The sequence below is a fragment of the Aotus nancymaae genome, unplaced genomic scaffold (genome assembly GCF_030222135.1).
Source record: "Aotus nancymaae isolate 86718 unplaced genomic scaffold, 86718_ANA_hifiasm-v0.15.2.pri h1tg000025l, whole genome shotgun sequence".
NCBI classification, from domain to species: Eukaryota; Metazoa; Chordata; class Mammalia; order Primates; family Aotidae; genus Aotus; species Aotus nancymaae.
In genome coordinates, this window is record NW_026988438.1 from 38,260,432 (window position 1) to 38,278,787 (window position 18,356).

Genomic DNA, 18,356 nt, shown 5'->3' on the forward strand with positions numbered 1-18,356 from the left:
GAGGTTTGGAGAGGTCATATATCCAAAGCATAGCAGAAGACATAAATAAGTTTACATGCATACCTTGTTTATAAATTAAAAGAATCAACATAATAAAAATATACTCTGCCAATTGACCTGTAGACATAATACAATTACTATCAAAATTCCAGTAAAGTTTTACATAGACATAAGCAAACTTATTCTAAAATTTATAAGGAAAGGCAGAGGCCCTAGAATAACTAAAACAATCTTGACAAAGGTGAACTGAGTGGGAGGGTTGTATCTGATGTTAAGGCCTATGCTACATAGCTGTAGTAATGAGATAGTGTGATATTGGTGGACAGATAGACACATAGATCAATGTGCCAGAACAGAGAACTCAGAAGTAGACCCACATACATATGCTCAACTGATTTTTTGACAAAGATGCTGATATGGTTTGGATTTATGTTCCCATGCAAATCTCGTGTCAAATTGTAATCCCCAGTGTTGGAGGTGGGGCCTGATGGAAGGTGATTGGGCCATGGGGGTGGACTTCCCCGTTTGGTGCTGTTCTCATGGTAGAGTTCTCATGAGATCTGGTTGTTTAAAAGTGTATAGCACCTCCCCGCTCTTTCTTCCTTCTGTTCTGGCGACATAAAACATGCCTGCTTCCCTTTCTGCCATGATTGTAAATTTCCTGAGGCCTTCCCAGCCATGTTTCCTGTGCAGCCTGTGGAACTGTGAGCCAGTTAAACCTCTTTTCTTTATAAATTACCCAGTCTCAGGTATTTTTTATAGCAGTGCAAGAACAGACTAATAGAGGTACAATACTAATTCTACAGAAGAGAGAGTTTGCCTTTTCACCTAATGATGTTTACACATTTCAATATAAGCCACACAAAAAAAAGTCTCAACCTGAAACTCATAAAAAATTAACACAAAATGGACCATGGACTTAAACATAAAATGTAAACTAATAAAACTTAAAAAAAGAGAGAAAATCTGCAGTATCTAGGTCTAGGCAAAGAGTTCACAGACTTAACACCAAAAGTAGGATACTTAAAAGGGAAATTGGCTGAGCATGGTGGCTCATGCCTGTAATCCCAGTACTTTGGGAGGCCAAAGTGGGTGGATTACCTGAGGTCAGGAGCTCGACACCAGCCTGGCCAACATGGCGAAACCCTGTCTCTACTAAAAATACCAAAATTAGCCGGGTGTGATGTCGTGTGACTGTGATCCCAGCTACTAGGAAGGCTGAGGCAAGAGAATCTCTTGAACCCAGGAGGCACAGCTTGCAGTGAGCTGACATAGCGCCACTGCACTCAAACCTGGGCAAAAGCGCGAAACTCCATCTCAAAAAATAAATAAAAGAGAAATTGATTAATTGAAGGTCATGACAATTTAAAACTTTTGCTCTTTGAAATCATCTGACGAACACGAAAAGACAAACTAAAAATTGGCAGAAAATACTTGCAAACCATGTATCTGACAAAGGACTAGTATCTAGAACATATGAAGAATTCTCAAAACTCAATAGTAGAAAGAAAATCCAATTAGAAAATGGGAGGATAACCCAAGACGATGTACCGATGGCTAATAACAAATATTATTCAATATTTGTAAAGATCTTCAATATCATTAGACATCAGGGAAATGTAAGTTAAAACCATAGTAAGCTATCACTACACATTTATCAGAATGGTTAAAATGACAAATAGTGATAACACTAAATACAGGAGAGGATGCATTTGGAGAAGGATATTGGGATCCTGGGGACTGGACCACCCATATATGTTAGCTGGAATGTAAAATGGTATTGCTACTCTGGAAAACAGTTCAGCAGTTTCATGGGAGACTAAATTTACAACTTCCATATGACCCAGTAACTGTGCTTTTGGGTATTTACCCCAGATAAATGAAAATTACATTCACACAGATATTCATACAAGCCTTATCTGCTATACCCCAAAACCAGAATCAGCCAGATGCTCATCCACAGGTAAATGGTTAAAAACTGTAGCACATGCATACCACGGAATACTACACAACAATCAAAAGGAACCAACTGATCAATACACATGGCTACTTGGATGAATCTCCAGAGAACTGTACTGAATTTTTTAAAAGCCAATTCCAAAATGTTATATACTACATGATTCCATGCATGTAACATTTTTTAAATGACAAAGTTTCTGAAATGGAAAATAAATGAATGGTTACCAGGGGTTAAGGAAGGAGGAGGGCAGGTGGGAGGAAGGTGGATGTGGCTATAGAGGGCAACAGGGGGAACCTTGTGTCCTCTTTGTGGTGGTGCATGGGCAAACCTATACAGGTGGCACCCATGACAGACAAGTAAAACTGGAGATATCTGAGTAAGTTTGGTGGATTGTATCAATGTCAGTATCCTAGGTGGGACAGTGACTACAGTTTCCCAAAATGTTACCATTGGGGGAAACTGGGCAAAGTGTACACACAGTCTCTCTGTATTGTTTCTTACAACTGTCAGTTAATCAGCAATTATCTCAATAAGTATTGTAATTACAAATGACACTTTTAGAGATCTATTTCAAGCTTGATATTTGTCCCCAAAGAGCATGAAATAAAAAACAGCTGACTTACAGCTTTTGCCACAGGAGCACATGCTCTGTCATTTATATGTAGCTATAACTTGGGGATTTCAAAAGTTTAGAGATCTACAGTGACTACCAGATGGTTAGTAAAAATCTGAAACAATGTTGCACATCAGCCGTGTTGCTGGAAGGAATCAGGATGGAGATACTGAAGCAGAAGCTGTTAACACAACAGTTTTTGCTTGCCACTGGGTTTCAGTTAAAAGATTTCATGAGGATGAAAAAAAATCTGAACAGTTTCAAGCAGTTACACTTTTGTCCAGAGTTAATGAATTTCAGAAACTGCTGATTTTAGCCTATGCCTTCTGCCTAACCTATTTTGACACGTTTAGTTGGCTTTTTTTTTTTTTAAGGGAAAGGAGTGGAAAGCCAAAGATAAATTTATGATGCCAAGTAAAGGGCATGATTACATTGCTGCCTCTTTCAGTTGTTCAGCCTTGTAGCTCAGTTCCTTTTTGTTTGTAACATAGACACTGCTTTCCCTTCTCTTCTCTTGGAACATGGTGTATAAATATCCCAGGCACTAGTAGGTCAGAGAACACAGGCAGTTTCTGGAAAAAAAAAAAAAAGAATTCCATCTATTATTATCACTTTGACTTTCTGTTTGATTGTTTTGCTTTTCTTACTACTTTGGGGAAGCTTGTTTCAAGTTTTAAGCATGGTAGATTTCTGTCTGGGCGCTCACATGCCCCAGCGTTCCTAAGAAACTGCAAAACCTATGCTTTCTTCCAGAAAAACTCATCTATGCCTCTCCTAACCCCTATGGAGAACTGCAAGTTCTCTTATAGAAAATGCTTGAGAGTTTCAAAGTGTTCTGAAAGGAAATGAAAGGGAGAGATGGAGTGGGAGCAACTGCAGGAAAGAAGCAGGGAGGCTTTTGTTGCTTTTCTTAAAAAACAAAATGACTCAGGCTGTAACATCATTACATTTAAGTTTACTTGGTCAGAGTCTGATGGGAACAGTCCACCTCCTGTTTATAAGAGCAGTGTAGAAAGGCTGTGCTTGCAAAACGAACATTCTGTAACAAGCCTTATTTAACATGCTTTCAGACTAGCAGACTTTGTGGTAATTCATATACAGATATGATATGCTTTGGAAGTAATGGTCAGAAATGCCAAGTCCTGTTGTACTGAGCCCATCTTGGAATTTATGGTTATCAATTTCATTACATAGTCTTAAGATTAGGTCTTGAGTTTTATACTGTCAGAAATCTCCTGGTGCTGGGCTTCAGTTAGAAAGGTCAGAAGCCTGTCTGGACTCAAAAGCTATAAAAGAATCCAGACATGACTTGTAGGTCAGAGCTGAAAGCTGTTAAAGACATGATAATCAGATTATCAGATTCGAAAAACCAGCTGGGGCAAATTTTACAGCGTTAAAGTCCAGACTATGTGTAGATGGCAGAAAAGAGAGCCAGGGGTGTGTGTATGATGAAGTGGGGGAAGTCTTTTGAAAAGAATTCAGGAATAACTGTTAAACATGGCATATACACAGATAAATAATCATTTTCAGAAAGAAATGGGGGAAGGTATCGGAATCCTCGGCATAGTAAATAAACAGGTTGGGATTGTAGTATATAAAGAATCTAGTTCCTCGGTTTTATTCTTTTATTAACTTGATCTTTTAATACTTTTTGACATTTATTCTTACTGATTGATAAATGTAGATCCATTTTTTTCATTTGAACTGATATACAGTATTCTAGTATATGAATTAAACAGTTTACATCTACATGCCCATTCTGATAGACAAATTAGGTTGTCATTAGCCTTTTAAACATTTTTAGTTGACATGTAATAATTGTACAGATTTATGGGCTATAAAGGGATATTTGGATACATTTTATACAATATGTAATGCTCAAATCAGGGTATTTAGCATATCCATCACCTCAAGCATTTATTATTTCTTTGTGCTGGAGACCTTCAAAATCTTCTCTTCAGCTTTTTAAACATAGACGATAAATTATTATTGACTGTATTCAGCCTACAGTGCTACAGAACACTTAGAACTTACTCTTCCTCTCTAGCTCTAATCTTGTATCCATTCCCAGTCCTGTTTTAATTAACTATATATGTTTAATTAATTAAATATATATTTATAATTAATTATATTTTTATGAAATATATATACGTATTTGTTGTTGTTGTTTTTGAGATGGAGTTTCACTCTTGTTGCCCAGGCTGGAGTGCATTGGAGCGATCTCAGCTCACTGCAACCTCCGCCTCCTGGCTTCAAGCAATTCTCCTGCTTCAGCCTCCCGAGTAGCTGGGATTACAAGCATGCACCACCACACCTGGTGAATTTTGTATTTTTAGTAGAGACAGTGTTTCTCCATGTTGGCCAGGCTGGTCTCAAACTCCCAACCTCAGGTGATCCACCTGCCTCAGCCTCCCAAAGTGTTGGGATTATAGGTGTGAGCCACCACACCTGGCCAATTAATTATATATATATTTTGAGATAGGGTCTTGCTCTGTCACCCAGGCTGGAGTGAAGTGGCACCATCATAGCTCACTGCAGCCTTGACCTACAGGGCTCAAGCAATCCACTTACCTCAGCCTCCTGAGCAGCTGGGACCACAAGGGCATGTTACCACACCTGGCTGATTTTTAAAAAATTTTTTGTAGAAATGAGGTCTCACCATGTTGCCCAGGCTGCATTTTTAAAATCAAAGTTTGAATTTCTTCTCCCTCTCTCTCAGACTATCTGAATAAAGGCAAAAATGTGAAAGGGTATAGCTTGACAGTAGCACACATCTGACTTCTAACTTGGCTCTGCTGGGTTACCCTGAGCAAGTATCTTAAACCCTCAAAGCCTCAGTTTCCTCATCTGAAAAAAAAAAGGTGGTATTCTGTACAACACATGTTTGTGGTAATGACTGAGTGGTATAATATGCCAACAGGTTCTGGAACATGGTTAGTGATCAATAAATGGAAAGATTACAACTATTAATACCATTTTACAAGTGTAAAGCACTCTAGCCTTCTCAAATACTGTCACACTTAATATACACGTTCATCTTTGTAAGAATACTGTTGAAAGGGGTGGGAGAACTGGGGGAGGGTTGGTCAAAGAATGCAAAAGTTTCAATTTGACAGGAGGAATAAGTTCAAGAGAGCTCTTGAATATCATGGTGACTGTAGTTAATTAGAAAATATTGTGTATTTGAAAATGCTACAAGGGCCAACTTTAAGGTTCACCAAAAGTGTCAACTATGTGAAGTAAGGCATATGTTAAATAGCTTGATTTAGCCATGCCACAATGTATACATATATCAAAAATATCATGTTGTACACCATAAACATATATAAGTTTTGCTTGTCAAATGAATAGGTACCTCCACATACATACAAAAAGAAAAATACTTTTGAGGGACTAGGCAGGTATATAGTGTCCCCATTTTAGAAATGAGAAAAATGAAGCTGAATGATTAGTCTGTGTAAGGTCTGTTCTCGCCGAGTTTAAAAAGAAGAAACTGAGGCCAGCACAAGAAGATCCAATGCGAAGGAATTTATTCAGGCTCCCAAAAGACGTTCTGCGGCCCGATAGGAAGGGCCAGAGAAGTCACGCAGACTCCTCTCAGATGTGGGGTTTTATAGGGAGTGGAGGCATTCGATTGGTTGTGCCCAAGGTGAGTGGGACAAAATGGCGGGGAGTGGGGCCCGGATGGAACAAAATGGCAGGCAGGGAGTGGGGCCCGGATGGGACAAAATGGTAGGCGAAGAGTGGGGCCTGGCTGGGACAAAATGCTATCGGGTAGGTCCTGGTGGGGCTTTTTTCTGGGCTCCCGGTGGGGGGTGTGTGTCTGAGCTCCCGGCAAGGGAAGGGGCTGTGTCCGAGCTTCCAGCGAGGGAAGGGGCTGTGTCCGAGCTTCTGGCGAGGGAAGGGGGTGTGTCCGAGCTCCTGGCGAGGGAGCGGGGTGTGTCTGAACTCCCCGAGAGGGAAGGGGGTGTGTCCAAGCTCCCAACGAGGGAAGAGGGGAGTGTCGGATCTCCCGGTGATGGAGGGGGGAGTGTCCAGGCACCCGGCGAGGGAAGGGGGGAGTGTGCACGAGCTCCCGGTGATGCAACCAGCCTTACAGTCTGTAGATTGCCTGGTTGGAGAGCAGTACACCTTGGATTAGAATACAGAGGTTTGTAAATTTCAGTAAGGATCAGAATCACCAGAATGGTGACTAAAATTCAGATTGTTGGGCTCCACGTCCAAAGTTGCTGATTAAGTAGGTCCAGAAGGGGGCCCAAGAACGTGAATTTCTTACCAGAGCTCAAGTGACGTTGATGCCATTGATCTTGCCACACTTTGCAAGCCACTGAGCTATGCTAGAGCAATGGTTTTCAAATATGCCTGCTCTTTAGAATCAGCTGGAAGCTTAAAAGAAGAATAAACCTATAACTGCATCACTTCCATAGGTGTTCTGCTATCACAAATGCGATCCAGCCTTATCACTGGCATACAAATACTTGATTATTCCAAGTAAAGAAGGATAAGTCTGTAACAACTTTGGAAATTTTGCAAAGCCTGGAAGGTTTTGTTTGTTTGTTTTTTCTCTCGAGAATATAGTATTACTATACTTCTTGGCCAGGCGTGGTGGCTCATGCCTGTAATTTGAGCACTTTGGGAGGCTGAGGCTGGTGGATCACTTGAGGTCAAGAGTTCAAGACCAGCCTGGCCAAAATGGCAAAACCCCATCTCTACTACAAACACAAAAATTAGCCGGACGTGGTGTCACACGTCTAATCCCAGTGACTTGGAAGGCTGAAGCAGGATAATCGCTTGAACCCGGGAGGCAGAGGTTGTAGTGAGCTGAGATTGCACCACTGCATTCTAGCCTGGGTGACAGAGCAAGACTCTGTCTTTAAAAAAAAAAAAAAAAAAAAAAAAAAAGAATATAACTATTTCTGATCCGAAATTTTCCATTTTACAACCTAAGATTTTCTATTATTGCCTGTCAAATACTGAATCAGGCTAGCAAATAATTGAGATTAATTACCATACCTGAAGCAGTAAAGTTTTTTTCGGGGTGGGGTAAATGAATCCCGGTCTCCTACATGACTAGTTTTTTTTAATATTGTAACAAATATTGATACTTTGATGTTCGTTTCTGAAATACTATATGGTTGGTTATTTTAGCCTTGTCAAAATAGAAATTTAAAACTCTGCTTTAAAATATATCCTGAATTGCCAGGTGCAGTGGCTCACGTCTGTAATCCCAACACTTTGGGAGGCCAAGGCAGGCGGATCATGAGGTCAAGAGATCAAGACCATCCTGGCCAACATAGTGAAACCCCGTCTCTACTAAAATACAAAAATTAGCTGGGCGTGGTGGTGTGCACCTGTAGTCCCAGCTACTCAGGAGGCTGAGGCAGGAGAATTGCTTGAACCTGGGAGGCAGAGGTTGTAGTGAGCCAAGATGGCGCCACTGTACTCCAGCCTGGCGCCTGGCAACAGAGCAAGACTCTGTCTCAAAATAAATAAAAAATAAAAAATATCCTGAATTTATTGAACTAATGAAATGTTTTATGACTTTTTGCTAATTAAGAAGTAATTTAAAAGTTATTTTTATAGATACATTATTCTGAACTCTGTATATTGACCTTTTATAGATTTTTAAGTATGCTGCCTAAATAATTATGAAGAAAAATGTAGTTCTTTAAAAACTATGTATCAGAGTACTTTCATTGATACCAGTAATTGGAAATTAAACATTTTCTTTTATAAGACCTAAATTCATAGAAAGATAAGATTTATTTAATAACATGTTTTCATTTTCATTCATTTATTGTCAGTGCCTAGTCAAAATCATATTTTATGTTCACATACTAAATGATAAATAATGTACTATCTGTTGCAAAAACCTATGTAATAAGGGTTGTATTAATCGTATTTGGGGTTTACATAGCATCTCTAAGAAATCCCAAATGCTTTGAAAATATTATTTCACTTACTTTTTTTTTTTTTTTTTTTTTTGAGACAGAGTCTCTCTCTGTCGGTTACAGAACTTGTTTTGAGGGGATGTGGTGGAACTCTCAGCTGAAGGATTGAAGAAGGGAATGCATTCAAAGGTTAATTCAGCACAGGCTTAGAGCATGGTGAGTACTCTTTAAATCAGCTGCTATTCCTGATACAGTATTACTGTTGACTTTTTGATAGACCACAGGCTTTAAAGTTTCATCATGATGTGTATTTTTCTGCATCTGATGTATGGACAGATCTGATTATTGATTGTCCACATTATTTTCTCGTCAGCCATTAGGATGATTTTCATCAGAGTGTACTTATATTGTGAGATCGTGACAATATCATCTTGACATGCCAAGTCAGGAAGATGAAATACCAGGTTGTACTAATAATTTTTTTAAAACTTTCCAGAAAGACACCCAGTCTGTGTTAGAGGATGATTTTACAAGAGACTTGATTCTAGATCTTTTTTTCTGTAGCAACTTGGAAATTTTATATCTGAATGTTTCAGATTTAGGGATGTCTCCCCCTTCTAGGGTAGGCGTTATCTAATCACAATGAGATGAAAGGTTTAAGAGACCAAGAGCTAAAGAAAAACCAGTTGTTTTCTTGTTTAATGGTCACTTTATTTTTTCATGACCACATACAATGCTAAGTGGTGCTCAGATACTGTTACCAGCTAGGTCCTGGTCCTATTCTGCCCTGAGCAGTAAATCTATTACTGTAACATAGGTTTTGCAAAAGAAAAAAAAATTATTCACAAGGGCATAGAGTTAGGAGGTGGGAGAATAGCTCTGAAATATGCCTCTCTGAAGATAATAGGGTTATTCATGGGTTAGGGAAATGGGATGGTCTGAGGTGTGGGGAAATGTAATTGGCAGTGGGGAAAAAATGAAGTAATAGGCTCATTCTGCACAAATGTAGCCAGAGTTCATGGCATTATATAGGACGTATGTACAGAAAAATGGCAGTGTTAGCATGATCTGAGGGTGGAGTTTTTGACCCTCTGACATCAAAAGGCCACCTCTCAGGCACTTGAAGAGTCAGTGGTCTCAACCAGTTTGAACTGGACAAAAGCTGGCCTGTTTCTGAAAACAACACAAGCGACAGTTACCATGGTGACCTATGAATATTATCTATAATATCGCCAGTGAAGGTTAAGTTTCAGTGTTCAGTGTCCCGGTGCTCAGCCACTGCAGCCTTCAACTTCATGGAAAAAGGAAACAACAAGAAGAGGCAAATGACCAAAAGCAAGCAGGGGAGACTGACCTAATGAAATTAACCTCTCAGTTGCAATATATTCATGCTGCTTCCACCTCTCTGCAAAAGGTAGATTGTCTGCTGAGTTGTCCAGAGCACCAAACCAGCATGATTTTCTATTAAATGGGGAGGACTAGGGAGTTTGCACACAACTAAGCTCTGTGGGGAAGGCAGAGATACTACTTCAGATAGAGGAGAGATGTTTGGGCTCCTTTTACAAAGCAAAAGTGGACAAGCATTGACAACCAATCACAACTCTCTCGCATCATTTCTAAACAGAAAGGCTCAACAGCTTACAGATTTCCAGATACAGAAGTAGCTAGGCTAGGCTGCTTCAAGTGCTTTGCAAAATCTCACCTACTTCAAATTTATGCTCCCTTTTCCAAAATTGATTTGATTTAACCTACAACGAAAAGAAGTAAGTGCAATCAAGATCAGCAGTTCATGAGGAAACAATTATCTTAAAAAAAGAGGGAGAGAAAGAGAAAGAAGAGCTCTGATCAAATCAATTTTCACTCTAAGCTTCCTGGCAGCCAAGGGAAAAAATAAAGAAAAATAGAAAGAATGTTGGATCTGGAGGCATAAGGAATGGGTTTCAGTTTGGCAGTCTGCTGCTGTCACTTAGTGGCAGGGTAGGGATCTCTTAATGTATCTTCTTAGATTCTGTTTCTTTATTTTTAAAATGTGGACAATAAGAATCTGGAAGGATATTGAGAGGATTCAAGGAGATACTGAATGTGAAGGAAAACTCTAAAGCATAATAAAAATGAAGTGGCTATAATGAGTAATTAACATCCAATAAAAATAAAACCTTTTAAGTCAGACAATGTTACATTTGTCTTACCACCACCAAGAAGAACACAGAGGGCTGGAACATGAGAACTCATAACACACGTTGTTTGCTGAACTAACGAAAGAAGGAAGGAAATCTTTCCCAAGTTTTCTCTTCAAGCTTGAGTAAACGTCTGGCAAATTTCATTCACTCCTTCAATATAGAAAAGATGAACATCAGATCCCAAGCAGCTGAGGAGGGCTGCAGAAGGTCCTATGCATGCAGGATGCTCTACTGTAAACCCATGACCGCAGTTCTAAATAGGTGTGCAACACTGTCCAGTAAACTGTGATTTCAGCACAACTTCATTGACCATTCTCCCCATTCTCTACTTCAAGTCTCCTACAGTCTCCACCCACTTAATTCCTCACTCTTCATACCTGAGCTCTAAGAACTATTCCCTGACCTCTGCCAGATTGTCTCCCTATTTTACACCACCATGGAACAGTTGCCTTTTTCTCATAGCATTATCACTCCAAAGTTACATTTCTTTGCATCATGATTACATTATGGTATCAAATTAATTATACATCTAATTTATAAAATGTACATCATCATTATTATTACGCTTACTTGCATCATTATTTTATTTATTTAGAATAATGCAATTAGGTTGGCAACGGGCTCTCAGGCTGTAAACCCCAACAGAGCAGGGGCCTGTTTTTGTTTTCCCTTGTGTTCCTTGGCCTAACCCAGTGCCTGATGCTTAGTAGGTGCCCGGGGCAATTTTGCTAAATTAGTCAGGATTCCTGACCTCTACAAACTCTCTGCCTAGTAGAGGTGGAGGCCTACTGTGTGTAATGGCCATCTAAAGTTTCAGGAGAGTTTGCAGCTCTCCACCTGGGCTTCGGTAAAGAAACTTGGGTTGCTTGTTTTGCAAAGGGAACCCTGTAGCAAATGTTTTGGGAGACAGAATCCTCCCAAAGAGAACCCTGCCCCTTTACAACAACAAAACAAAATAAGCCCCAAAGCCGCCACAAAATATTTTCCTGGATCAGAGACAGGGGTTGCTCAGAAGCCCGCGCCCCAGGGAATGACCTGGAATAAACCCTTCCAAGTATCGAGCGCGCGTGCCAGCTGGAGGCTGCGCCGGGACAGCCCCCTCTCATTTCTCCCGCGCGAAACGCCGCCGGACGGCTCCACTCCCTCCCTCCGCTGCAGGGGGGAGCCCGGCGCCCTAACACTGGCAACTGGTCTTGCCGCGCACAACTGCAGCCCCCTCTCGCGCCGTCTGCGAAAAGAAATTCAGTGGCTGCGAAGTTGAAACAGTGATCGGAGCCACGAGGCTCAGCGAGGCGGCGTCAAGCGGGCAGCGCAACGCGCTCCCCCTGTCCCAGGCGCGGAGTGCGCCCCTCCCGGGTCCCGCCCGAGCTACGGGCGGAGCGCGCTGGCTGCTCGGCCCCGGGGAGTTCTCGGTGCGTCCGGCCCTTGGCGAGGCCCGGCTCCGGTGGCCGAGTGCTTGGAGGAGACCGGGGCCTCTGTAGGAAAAATGGAGTTGGCGACTCGCTACCAGGTGAGGGTTCGGCCGCCCGCAGTCACGCGGACGCACCCACAGCTTGACTTTCCTTTGCGACCGGGTCCTACTGGCGTTGGACTGGAAACGTGGCCCTTGGCTGCGGCGCTGACGATTTCGCGTGCCCAGCCGTGAGTGCCGGAGTGGGCGCGCCCTGCAGGTGTGCGCGGTGGGTCACGTTTGTGCCACGCGGACCGCGCCCCCGCACACAACCGCGCTCAGCCTGGCGCTATGCTCCGTCTCGAGTGGCTGCCGGGGGTGCAGGCGGGGAGCTAGCGGGGCGCAGCGCCTGCGTTTGCAGCCCTCGTGAGACGGGGGAGGGGCTTTTTTGTCCGCTCCCCACACTTTCTCGTGGAATTGGCACAGATATCAGGAAGCTTAAGAAAGTTGTATTTTTTTTTTTCTGATAGTCTATCGCCAGACCAGTCCAACTTGGATAATGGGGTTTAAAAAGAGTAACTTTAGTGTTTGTTCTAGAACTTCTGTAAACGTTTTCAAGGAATCATGTGGGGGAAATAGCAACGTTGGCCAAGTTAAACAAGCTGCAAGATCCCAAATTTTAGGCACAGCAGGACCCCAATTACGCGTTAAGGGCCTAACTAGCCTTTAAAACTCATTAGCAAACACTTGAGTAAGTTCCCCCAAAGGTTTCAGCGAGTGGTGGGAATGTGAACGTGACTTCAGTTTTCTCTTTTTACTTCTTCAAAGCGCTTTTCTCTGCCTTATCGTAATGGAGATACATTTTTTCTTAGAGATACAATTTTTCAAAAGAACTAAAAGTAAAATCTTTAAAAAGAGAAAGCAGCAGCCACGCCTCTGCTTGTGGGGGCGCAGAGATGCTTTGTGCGAGAATCGTTTTTTTCTTTTTCCACTTGTTTTTGTGAGAGTCGCGAGATTCACCACTTTCACCTTGCCTTCTACTGGTGTTTACTTTCCTCCACCTGCGTGCCTAGCCCGGGAGACGAGGAGGCGGGACCCCTAGCGTTGGAAGGCGCAGAGTGCCAGGTGTCCGAGCCCGAGCCGCTGTCACCTGCCAGAGTCTGGCGGCAAAGACCGAGCCCCTAATGGTAGTTTTGGCAATTTCTGAAGGCTTCTTGAAATGGTTGTTTGAGGAAAATCTCGTTGATGCTTCTGAGAAAGAGTATTTGTAAAGTGCCTCCTGTGAGAGAAACTGTTAAAAGCAAGGGAAACAGTAAAACCTAGGGAATGAGACGGGGTTCGATTTTTTTATTTTTTGCCACTGGCTTTTATTGTGTATTGGCATCCTAATCTTTTATTTGTTTTTTGTTTTTTTGAGACGGAATTTCCCTCTTGTTTCCCAGGCTGGAGTGGGAGTGCAGTGGCGTAATCTCGGCTCACTGCAACCTTTGCCTCCCTGGTTAAAGCAACTCTCCTCCCTCAGCCTCCTGAGCAACTGGGATTACAGGCGCCCATCACCATGCCCGGCTAATTTTGCTTTTTTTTCCCTTTTTTTAGTAGACACGGGTTTCACCAGATTTGTCAGGCTGGTCTTGAACTCCTGACCTCAGGTGATCCACTTGCCTTGGCTTCTCAAAGTGCTGGGATTACAGGCCTGAGCCACCGCATCCAGCGGCATCCTAATGTTCTAGGAGTTTCTGCTGGTACAGGACAGAAAACAAAAACAACAACAACAAAACGCTCTGGATGGAGATTTGCGCTTCCTGTGAATTTCATCGCAAAATGTATCTGGAATGTGTCACTCCCGAAACCTGTTGTTAGGCTGGAGAGTTCTTTTCACTTCTGCCACTGATATTCATAATTCATGCTTAGGAAACTCAGAAGTTCCCAGAATGTTACATAATGAGGCTAATTTTTGGTAGTTGTAAAATGTTAAATAAACTATTTTTCATGTGGGGATTACCCACAAATTATATCCGGTCCATTTATGCACCAATTAAGGCAAATTACTATATGTAAGATGATCAGGGTGTTTTTTTTTCTTTTCTAAAGACCTAATTGGCAGCTGAAATCAAGATGTGTGATGATTTTTTCCAGTGGAAATGTTCCTGTTCATCGTAATTTAAATGTGAACAGATTATAGTCTCTAAATTAGTGGAGAGTGGTTCTATGGGGTGAGCAGATGACTGCAGATAAGAGTACTTAATGAACGTTTCAGGCACAGCAAGATGTTAAATTCATGTGGTTCCACCCTGTCCCCCAGCCTTATGAATAAAGCAGTGTGATGAACTGCCTGAAGTGGCATTACTGCACGCTCAATGTCGTTCAGCTCAGTGTGCAGTGGGTTTTAATCTCACACATTGGAGTAAGTATAATTTTTATCCCTTGGAAAGCACAAAGCTAGACGGTGTTTTCAGCAAAGCAGCTTAGGCCTAATGTTATGAGTAATAAGCAAACAAGGAAACACTCATTTACTCTCAACTACCTTCGAGTCTACTTTTCTGCCGTTCCACCCGTGTGTTGGTTTTGATGTTCTCTGACAGCAATCACGCTTCCTACAGTCTGGAGTCTTGTCTAACTGACCACTGTGTCTTTGTGCTTTTATATGGGATGACAGAAATACCTCGTAAAGACAAGGGTGTGATCCCTTACTAAGAGCTGTCAACAGTGCAGCTTGCTGCAGCTCCCTTGGACGGAAACTGGTAGGCACAGAATATCAGTGTTCTCCTGGTACTGTCTTCTAGCTCCAGGGTGCAGGATGGCCCATTTAAGAAGGAAATGATGCTAAATGTTCTTGTAAATAGGCAGGAGGAGCATGCTGTTAAAGGGGTAAGGGGTAAAGGGGAATTTTTCTGGTATTGATTTGTTAGCTGCAAAGGGCTCCCATCTGATGCTGTTGCTTACCATGTAATCCCAGAGCCCCAGAACCTAGTCACAGAAAGGGCAGTGATTTGCCAATTTAATAGTTTTGTATTTAAAGCCTCCTCGGTTCTGTCTGTGTTCTGCTGGCTACCCCATCCATAGCAGAGCAGGATTCTCAATAATCAGGAGAAAACCTCAGAGACCATAGCGATTCTGATCAGGTACACAGGCCAGGAAACAATGAGATAAGTGTGGCCTAAAACAATTAGGAACATTAGCGTAAATTAATGAAAACGATCGGAATGCCATTGGAATAGAATAAGCCAGGTATACTACGTTTAAACTGCTCTTGAGACTTTTCCTTTACTCAGAGTTATGGTTTACAGTTTTTACCTCCAAGATAATTTTGTTTTAGGAAAGACTCAGCTTTATTCACCAAAGTAGAATTGATGCAGGCTACTTGAGGTAGGTAGGGATAGAGATAAGAAAGTATTATTGGGGCCATTTTATTTTCTTTTTGTTTAGGAAAAGCAGTGGTTTCTGGAGAGTTTTTGACATAGGTCCATTCAGAGGCATATTTGGTAAATGTCACTGAACACTCAGAAAAATGTATCTTCTCTAGTAGTAGCACCTTGTATGCAGTACAGAAATAAACTGTTGAGTCTCACAATGCAAGGGGCCTGAGCTTTGGTTCAAAATAGTTGGTGCTTCTTGCTGGTTTTCCCTTGTGATCATGAGCTGAGGACAGAGGGTTTGCTGGGTGGGTTAGTCCACTGATCAGATATTCAACAGAGCACCTACTATGTGCTAGACATTGGTAGGGTGATAGAACAAAGACACAGAAGACTCTATTCTTTCCCCATACTCTCTACCAGAAAGCCACCCTTGAACTTCCTTCCTCTTCTGCTTTTGCCACAGCTCAGCTGCCTCCTGCTCTGTGCTGTGGGGACTTATGGGGACTTTGGGTTTGGAGAGAAGAGGGAGACCTTAAGAGCCATCCTTTTTTGCCCTCAAGGAATGGAAACTATCACTTCCTTTTAAAAGTCATGCTGTGCTAGGTACTTAAAAGTTATCAAGTTTAATCCCCACTGTAGTTCCCCGAAGTAGGTTGTGTTATCTACATTTTAAAGATAAAGCTAAATTGACTAATTTGCTCAGGGCAATTTACAAGGAAGGTTACTTAGCCAGGATTCTGTCCCCAGAGCCTCTGCCTGGCCCTTGCTGCTGGAATCCTGGGGCCTTGGTGAGTCAGGAACTTGCCCTGTTCCCTCCTCCCTTTAACTAGAAGGGCAGGAGTGTTAACAGCAGCTAGTCTGGTTCTTTTTTTAGGAACTCAACAGATTATGCTTTACACTGCCTGTAAAAGTCAGTTTGGAAATGTGAATCAGATCCACCAGGCTTTTACATAGGAATGACTTTTATGTGAAATTTGCATTGTGCAGACAATAACATGCTGCCTTGAAGCACTTCTCTGCTTCCCCTACTCTCTGTGCCCCATTTCCTGGAGACTTTCCATGTAGTGTTTGCCTAATCTTTTCAGTGTGATTGCTGTTGGAATCTGCTTTCCTTAGCACTGTCAGTATTATGTTTCCTAGTAGCTTAGAGGTCTTTACAGTTTTCATTTTTAGTGACTGTGTAGTGTTTCTAGATGTGCATTTTATGTATTTTCTGTTGAAAACTTTTTTTCTTTATTAGAGGAACTTTATAGTAAATATCTCAGGGTAGTGTCCTGTGTATCTTACAGCTTGTGTTGGAGTCTGCACTATATATATGTGTGTATGTGTGTGTGTATATGTATATATATATATGTGTGTGTATATATATATGTGTATATATGTATATATATGTGTATATATGTATATATATATGTGTGTACACATACACATATATATACACACACACACACACACATATATATATATATATTTTTTTTTTTTGAGATGGAGTCTCGCTCTGTCGCCCAGGCTGGAGTGCAGTGCCGAAATCTCAGCTACTATTACACTCTTTTAATTAACGTTTATATAGCATCTTCTACTTGACAGAACACTTACAGGCATAGTTTGGAAGTCATCAGGGCTTGTTCTTTTCCTTCCAGGTAAGTGGTAGGGTTGCACTTTCCTGGCCCTGAAGCAGGCAAGGCTATTTGACTTGCTTTGGCCAGTGAAATATGAGAATACTGTCTGTCACTTCTAGGTGAATTGTTTAAATGCCAGCATACCACTCACTACATCGCATTCCTTCTGCCACTGCATCCACGGGCATTCTGCAGGGTGATAGCTCTATCAGCCCAGGCTCTGGTGTGAAGGCAGTGTGGAATAGAGCCTTGGGCTGTCCTGTGATGAACATGTAATGTGAACAAGACGGAAGCCTTTGTTTGTTTTAAGGCATTCATTGAGATTTAGAGTTGTTTGCTACTGCTTTATAGCTTGTCATATTCTAACAGGGCTCTCATACTTCAGTTTTGGATTCATTCACTCTGTAGTTGTCATCTGAGTGAACTGGGATCATGGGAGTCTTGGTAACAAACGTGGGTGTGTTTCTTTTTAATTGTTAAAGTGCTAAGAGTAAGGGGAATGCCCCTGGTAAATGGTTTGGAGATCAGGGATGTTAAGTACCATATGGCAGGCAGGAGAGTCCCACAGGACGAAGCGATCGTTCTGTCCAAAATGTCAGTAGTACCTTGTTGGAAAACACTGAGAACGGACTTGTTCAACTTGATAATTTTTTTTTTTTTTTTTGAAACAGAGTCTCGCTCTGTCGCCAGGTGCCAGGTTGGAGTGCAGTGGCGCAATCTCGGCTCACTGCAACCTCCGCCTCCCAGGTTCAAGCAATTCTCCTGCCTCAGCCTTCTGGGTAGCTGGGACTACAGGCGCATGCCACCATGCCCAGCTAGTTTTTTTTTGTATTTTTAGTAGAGAGGGGGTTTCACCAAGTTGGCCAAATGGTCTCGATCTCTTGACCTTGTGAACCACCCACCTCGGCCTTGCAGAGTGCTGGGATTACAGGCTTGAGCCACTGTGCCCGGCCTCAATTTGATAATCTTTTACTTAGACTCCAGAGAAAGCTTAACATTGGCTTCACATTTCCTATCTGCTGACCTCCCTGGAGGAAGATATTACTTCACACTTCCCAAGTGATTTGGTTCATTTCGCTCCTAGGATCTCTGCCAACAGTCTGGTTCATTGGGTGCTCATCTGCTGGATAGCTCTTCTAAGCCCCCTATAAATTCATGTCTGAAATGTCTCCCCATTTATATCTTCTCTTTTAAACATAACATTGACTATCTTGTGGGGCTTTTTATTGTGGTAAGATATACATAATAAAATGTACTATTTTAACCTTTCAGTGTTATTAAGTACAGTCACATAGTTGTGCCACCATCACTCATCTCTCATGAGCTTTTTCATCATTCTAAACTGAA

At 41.9% G+C, this 18,356-nt stretch overlaps 1 protein-coding gene across 3 annotated transcripts in view; it reads left to right on the plus strand.

Moving 5' to 3' along the window:
• Nucleotides 1-18,356, plus strand: part of CDCA7L (cell division cycle associated 7 like) — a 206,420-nt gene that overhangs the window by 155,204 nt on the left and 32,860 nt on the right. For 2 of the 3 annotated variants that reach the window (XM_012447803.2, XM_012447804.2), the window contains exon 1: nucleotides 12,049-12,154. In XM_012447803.2, coding sequence (XP_012303226.1) covers nucleotides 12,131-12,154 — 24 coding nt within the window. In that variant the 5' untranslated portion in view covers nucleotides 12,049-12,130. Of the gene's footprint in view, nucleotides 1-8,565; nucleotides 8,681-12,048; nucleotides 12,155-18,356 lie in introns of those variants that run through there. The other variant, XM_012447805.2, reaches the window with a different exon arrangement.